Source organism: Pyrus communis, chromosome 8 (assembly GCF_963583255.1).
Source record: "Pyrus communis chromosome 8, drPyrComm1.1, whole genome shotgun sequence".
NCBI classification, from domain to species: Eukaryota; Viridiplantae; Streptophyta; class Magnoliopsida; order Rosales; family Rosaceae; genus Pyrus; species Pyrus communis.
This window is the reverse complement of record NC_084810.1, coordinates 1,991,931-1,998,804: the sequence shown is the minus strand read 5'-3', so window position 1 is coordinate 1,998,804 and position 6,874 is coordinate 1,991,931. Positions and strand designations below refer to the sequence as shown.

The 6,874-nt window shown below is 39.2% G+C and overlaps 1 protein-coding gene across 3 annotated transcripts; it reads right to left on the bottom strand.

Annotated features, from left to right (window-relative positions):
* Positions 1-2,194: 2,194 nt before the first annotated feature.
* On the bottom strand, positions 2,195-6,425 carry LOC137742528 (protein TIME FOR COFFEE-like). 3 transcript variants are annotated; one of them, XM_068482417.1, is made up of 9 exons: positions 6,004-6,425; positions 5,748-5,884; positions 5,493-5,655; positions 5,071-5,311; positions 4,867-4,930; positions 4,687-4,767; positions 4,457-4,594; positions 4,016-4,363; positions 2,195-3,927 (listed from the first exon to the last, which is right to left on the bottom strand). In XM_068482417.1, the coding sequence occupies exons 1-9, from the start codon at positions 6,269-6,271 to the stop codon at positions 2,515-2,517; spliced, it is 2,853 nt and encodes a 950-aa protein (XP_068338518.1). In that variant the 5' UTR covers positions 6,272-6,425; the 3' UTR covers positions 2,195-2,514. The 3 variants fall into 3 exon arrangements, with proteins under 3 accessions (XP_068338518.1, XP_068338520.1, XP_068338519.1); XM_068482419.1 differs by having other exon boundaries at positions 2,195-3,921; XM_068482418.1 differs by having other exon boundaries at positions 4,457-4,591.
* Positions 6,426-6,874: the final 449 nt, after the last annotated feature.

The following is a 6,874-nucleotide window of genomic DNA, read 5'->3' as shown; positions in this document are numbered from 1 at the left end:
AATTTTTTATTTATTAAGGACTAGCATTCCTCTTATTAATAAGACTTTCCTATCAAATTGAACATCTATAGCCGGTCCCTAAAACTTTTTGCTCTCATACTTAGAGGGGTGTAGTCAAACTAAGATTTTAAAGGATTTTAAAAGTGATAGATTTGATAGGATTAAAGAGGATTAAAGACTCTTACAAAATTCATATGGATTTTGTAAGAATTTGAATGGATTGTGGTGGATTGTGGTGGAAGGATTTGAAATCCTAGGGGGTGAGGTTGTATTCTTTTTAGTCTTGGTTATATATACTTTTGACTCTCAAATCCCACAAAATCCACAACTTGTTGAAATCCTCCAAAATCTTAATTTTTTTAATACACTTGGATTTGGATGGATTTTAAAATCCTTTAAAATCTTTTAATTGACTACACGTAGATTTTAAAGGATTCTAAAATCCTTTAATAGACTACACCTAGATTTGAATGGATTTCAAAATCCTTTAAAATCTTTTAATTGACTACACTAGAATTTTAAAGTCTTTTAAAATCCTCTTAAATCCTAGTTTGACTACACCCCCTTATATTCCAACATATCTCTCTTCAGTATTCAAGAATAACTCGGCCGTCAATCACCTTCTCCTCAAACTTTGTAATTTAGCCAAATAATTTACCCTATAATTATATTTTTCACTCATAAATTCTTAATTCGATTTAGCCAAATAATTTTGCTAAATTTGTTGTTTTTTGTCTAACTTTTTATACAATCAACTCAAAATTCATTTTCTTCTTGGCTACTTCTGTTCAAATTTTACATTAAAAACAATTAACAAGCTTTAGTTCCAAACTTTATTCACAAGTAGAGAGTCCAAAAGGCAAAAGTCAACGGTCAATCGGGTACAAGTTGCTAAAATTAAGGCCTTATTTGGTATTGTCATTTTAATGCGAATGAAGTTAAACAATAAAAAAAAAAATTATAAAAATAAAATATTATGTTTATTTTAAAAATAATAGTCTTCAGACAAAATCTTTTAAAAAACTGCTTTTCGGAGCTTTTTTAATTAAAAAAACGTAGTTGATCCTTAATGAATATTTTGATCTTGTAATACCATCATCAATTTTCAAAAACGATATTATTATCGTTATAGACACATTTTGTTCCTTAAAGAACAAAGTGATCACCACCACTTACTATTACAAATCCTAATCACAACCATAAAACCCCACAATTGTTGCCACCACAAGGAGGAACTTATCAAACGCTGCTTTATTTTACAGTTTATCAAACGATCAACTACTTTATTTTACAACCAATTATTCTTAAAACAAATCAAAAACATTTTTTTTTAAATCACAACAATCCCACACTGTCGCTAAAACTTTTCATTTTCTTTTAGGACCAACGTGGATTCGCTACTAATTTGTTGAAGAACTAATATTGGTCCAACAATTTTTTGGGATTGAAAAACTATAAATCAAATGGACTCAAAACCCAAACCCATAATACTGCACACCTTGTAGGCCCAGTTTTCAGGCCCAATATACAAATCAACTAGGCAATTACCACATGTCACGTGCTGATCACGTGTCAGCCTGCATAACCATAAGCTGCACGCTTCACTAGCCTTCCAGACTTCAAAGTATAAGACGATGACCATGGTGTCCTTCAAAGTATAAGCACACTCCCACCCATTCCTCCTCCAGCACGTGAGCCCCTACTATGCCACCGCCGCCACCTGGACTGTAGCCTCCGGCGCGGCCATAGTCGTGAGAAGTAATACCGCTAATAGTTAAGTACTTTCGCTATTCTTAGGGGCCTTTAGCGCAATGGTAGTCCTTTAAGTCCATGTTATCCATGTGGACTGCCTTTGCGGTACATTTCATTGCAATAGTTGCGTGCATCTGCAGGTGTTCACGCTGATGAGAACGACATAAAGAATTTTCTGAGCGAGAATTCTCTTTTTCATTTTGTTCTCAGCAAACTGAAGACTTTTCACACGAGCTTTTCAATTTATTTTGTAGAATTTAAGGTTATGTTTAACCTTAAGGTATGTTAATTAAATTCTGGCAGTTGACAGAAGGGAGGTGGGAAGCATAGAGTAAGCTCCTGTGCCGATCGCTTCTGGATTTGTATATAGAGTAAGCTCCTATGCCGATCGCTTCTGGAGAATCGGATTAAGTTGTTCCATCATTTAATTAGAGCTAGTAAGTTTGGTTTATTCTTGAAATGCAAGTCCATTCAAGCATGTTGGACAAAATTACAAGCAATAATATACAAAAATAGCTAAAAAAAAGGGATAAAATTGCTGTTCATAATTTTGTACAGAAAAAGAATTTCAGTCCATAACTAGAGTTATTGAACTTAAACAAGTTTTCGTGATTCGAGACAGCGCACTGCCGGAGCTGGACCATCCTTTTCGGGATCAAAAATTAGAACCGGGAGATGGTGAATATTGTTGACTGTGAGACTTGCAGAGCAAGCAATTAGCAGAGTCACAGCATTTGCTGCTAGCCTGCTGCAAATGTTATTCTAGAACTTGAGTTCAGAAATGTGGCTGGGACACGTGCTCAAGATTGATGGCAAGTTCCTCCCACAGGCAGGGGAGGAGATTGGGCCATTACCGCTCAGCGAAGAATTCTCGGTTTGCTGTGACTGTAATGCAGAGATTGATGAAGAGTGGTGGTTAGTGAGTCTCTGTTGTCCTTGTGGTGCTGAGGCTGATTTCGGGTTTCCACCGAAAGATATCTGAGTCTGACCTTGTGAACCTCTTCTTTGTTGCAGGGGAGAAGTCATGGCTGTTGAGTTTTTCAACTGAGAAGATTGGTGATGACTGTTGCATTGCATTCGAGCTTTGGAGGAAACTGGGGCGCTTTTCGGGACCTTGGCAGCAATAGCGGGTTGCTGCTTTTGCAACAGATGTGGGTTCTGCAGCTGAAACTGGAACAGGTTCTGCTGTTGAGAACTCGATGACATGAAGTTGAGAGTTCTCGATGAATTGTCGAAAACAAGGGTCTGCCTCTGCACAATACCTGATGAAGACTTCCCAGAAGCAGCTCTTAACCCATCATCAGCGTTGTTCGAACCACCATCAGTCTTCCTTTGGGATATTTGGTGGTGGTGGTGATTCTTTTGCTGCCCAGCTTGAGGTGCTGGTGTGATTTTATACCCTTGCTGGGCCGTATCTGGGAGGCTTTGAAATATTGCAGGATTTTGTGCCATGGTTGAAAAGTTCAAGCATGAACCCGAGCCGTTATTTCCAGTGACGGAGGAAAATGACATGCCATATGCCTTAGATGGGATGAGCTCAACTCCACCCTTTAAGCCCTGTTTCTGTGATTGCTCAACGTGGTTTCCATTGCCACCACCACCGCCACCGCCACCCATTGTCACATAAGGCATCAGGGTAAAGTTGACGGGTTGAAATGGAACCGAAAAATTCTGCCCATAAACACTGTTCTGAGCATGAGAGGCAGCAGGTGATGCGGCATTCTCCATGTTCATTTCACCTGGGGATGCATGTTGCTTTTGTGAGGTAAAACAATTGTTGCTACTAAATTGTATTTCCCTCGGTTTATGGGACTCTTGTTGCCAGTGAGAAGGTGATGAATTTGCGTTTTGATGAGACGGTTGGACTTGATGCTGCTGAACATAGGAAGGGTGAAACATTTGATTCGAAACGAAAGGCGCGTTGATTAAAGGCAATGCTTGAGCAGGGTTTCCTCCTCCAAACACTGGTGTTGTTTGTATATGAGCTGAAATGGGGTATTGGTAGCCATTAAAATTCACTGAAGAACTCTCCAGAGGTCTAGCAGCTAAATGGCTAGAGAGTGCTGCATTGTTCGTTGATTGTGCAAATTCCAACACGACGGATTTATTACTGGTTGGTGCAACTGCTGCTTGATGTTCAACCCGAGGAAGTGCGGAAATATGTCCATGCTGCAACTAAGAAAGAGCAGTGATAAACCTTCAAAACACTACTTACAGAAGTTGATTTATATCCACTCAACCGAAATTGTTAAAGAATGCTTACCATTTGGTAACCAGCATTGGCTGGCTGTGGAGTTTGCTGAACTGAAAGCTGCAATTTATGTGATGTTTCTACGACATTCCCAGCCTCGGAACTTCTATCTTTTCCACTATCACTTAAAAACTTCGGCGCAGCCTGCTTCTTTTTCTGCGAGTGTCGAAGATTCGGACCCAAGAAGCTTCCCAGCAATGGGATGTCTGACTTGGTGCCACATTGAGGAACAGAACCAGTTGCTGCTGGCCAGAAATTGTTTGTCTGTGCAACCTTCTGATGCAAGTGAATGTTGTGAGCAATGTGATGGTGGGTTGCGCATCTCTTTCGCGGCTTCTGAGGCAGAAGGGAATCGAAAGGCTGCAATTTGCACAACAGCAAAATTCAGACCTAAAGTTCAAGAAGAAATCAACAGAAAAAGGAAAGTTTCAACATAGCGAAAAGACTGGAAACCTGTAATCTGGTAGTGGATTTACTGCTACTATCTTGATTTGGACTCTCATTTACCTTCTTCTCTTCCTGCTTTTCTACCACAACTTCCTCCAGAAATATTTCCACTTTCTCTTCATTCTTTACCAAAACTTCGATCTTCTGCATAAAAAACATGTCATGAAACTGAAAGAACTAAAAGCGAAATGGTTATCAAATGAGCCCTAAAGAATTCAGCGGGTGAGTTCGCTTACCATATCTACATCTTGGGTCAGAGGTTTAGGATCAGATACAGAATCTGTAAAGTCGTCATCCCAGTCCATAGGAGGAGGAGCCTGCTCGAAAATCAGCCACAATGCATCAGTGAAATGGAGATAACAAGAAGCATTACACAAAATGCAACCAAATCAAAAACCTGAGAAACAAGAACTCACCATCAGATCAAATTCAAATCTTCCCTCCTTTCTCTTCCTCTTATGCTCCAACCCAGTTGAAATCCTGACAATTTCCACCCATCAAAACAAAGAACTAATTAGATTTCGTTTTCGGGTTTACCGAATCATTCAGATACTATTTCGATGACAGATATCAATCAAACTAGAAAAAGAGAAACAAGGCAAAGATTTTTTTATGCTCACGCTTTTGTCCCTTTCGAATCTTCACACGAAAACTCCCCTTTTGTGGCGATGATGCTCTTTTCTTCCACGTATGGATTTTTGGCTTTCTCCTCGTGCGGGTCCATTGACCCTGATGCACCTTCAGAGCAAGCTTCAATCTTTTCTGGCTGGTCACTTCCTTCGACTTCAACTCCTTCACCAGCTGAGCTGCTTTGAACCGCCATTGAAGCACTTCCATCCTCCGCTTTCTTCTCCTCGGAGTCTGCAAAAGCAAACAGACGGATAAAAATCATTAGCCTCAGACATGGCGTAGTCATATTGACTCGAGCGGATGCGCATCCCTTTGCACTCGCGTTCGAGTACGCAGCTCGCAGATTAGATTAGTTTAAAGTAGAATATCGCGCTTGTATCAAAAATAAAAAACAGGAAACCGTCGCTAATACCATTTCTATCTTCAGTTTCGAACTTAGAAGTTTTTGAATTCTGGGTTTGCTTCATAAGGCCATAGAGAACCTCAGCGATCTCAATCTCAATGTCCTCTTCTTCTTCTACAGGCCCTGAAGATTTCGAAGATTTCGGAAACTGAATCTTGGGTCCATTTCGTTTCTGCAACATATGAATTCATAAGCTCAAAAATCTCAAAACTTTCCAAAAACTTTCTTCAAAAATCATTTTTTGATAACATAGTACTAACTGACCATCGTCTTCCTCGATGAAACGTTTGAGAAAGAAAGCGACGCAGCTTTAAAGCTCAGCTGCTGAAGACTCTGTTCTTCCTCCCCAACTCCTCCATAACTCCCAGAAGAGAAATTTTCATGCGACCTCTTTCCAGCAGCTGCAAAAAGAGAGATCAAATTTAAAACGAAACCCAAAAACAGAGCAAACCCAAAACAGAGAGAGACAGAGAGAGAGAGAGACAGAGAGATTATCAATTGCATTTGGATGTTGCTATACCTGAGCGAGCTTTTCTGGGAACTGCAACTCCGATCACTTCACGGGCAGCCTTTAGCGGCGGTGGAGCTTGGTGGTCGGAGAAACCCAAGCTCTCTTCTGTGCTGTCTTGATCTTGATCTCCTCTTCTGTACCTCCTCTGTTTTTTGCTCTGCTCTCTCATGATTCTCTTCTGGTTTTTGCTTGCTGCCATGGTTGGCCTTCTTGTTCCTCTGATTCTCTCCATGCTCATGTTATTCTTAGCTGCTTCTTCTCCCTTCTCGCAAATCATCAAAACTCACAAAATGGAAGACAGAAACTCTCTCTCTTTCTCTCTCTCTCTCTAAACTATGCAGATAGATACAAAAATGCCCCATGCATTGAGAATTGCAAGTATCATTCTATTTGATATCATGTCTTTCGGATTCGACGGTCACTCTTTTGTAATTATTAACTCGTTGATTGTTGGATAAAAGAATTTTTTATATATATCCAAAACACAAGGTGGTAGCTTTGTGTATGACATGTCATAATATATACGAATAACATAATTGACACGTCTCATTTAGATTATATTTTTCAATACCCTCTACTTGTTTTTTGCACGCACATTTGAGTTTGATACGCCTTGATATAGTCATATTAGCAGCTAGAGTAGATGTAGTTTTTTGTGCATTTGTGTTTTGATTCTTTCTCTTTTCTCGTAGTTGCGATTAATTTAAAATAGCTTATTACCGTTTCGAGTTGAAATTGTGGTATGTTCTGATGTTAGTAATGAAAGTAGCTAATATCTTTCTAAACTTTTATTTACAAAAAAATAAAAATAGAAAAATAGCTTATTGCTTGTGTAAAAGAAAAAAAAAAAACTTATTGATTAACAAAGGGTTCACAGTTC

Bases quoted from the DNA above. Each gene is read 5' to 3' on its own strand.
- LOC137742528 (XM_068482417.1), bottom strand. From the start codon at position 6,271: ATGATTTGCGAGAAGGGAGAAGAAGCAGCTAAGAATAACATGAGCATG. The intron at 5,885-6,003 runs GTATAGCAACAT...CTCTTTTTGCAG, and splicing joins TCCCAGAAAAGCTCGCTCAG to CTGCTGGAAAGAGGTCGCAT. The intron at 4,768-4,866 runs GTGAGTTCTTGT...ATTTTCGAGCAG, and splicing joins GATTTGAATTTGATCTGATG to GCTCCTCCTCCTATGGACTG.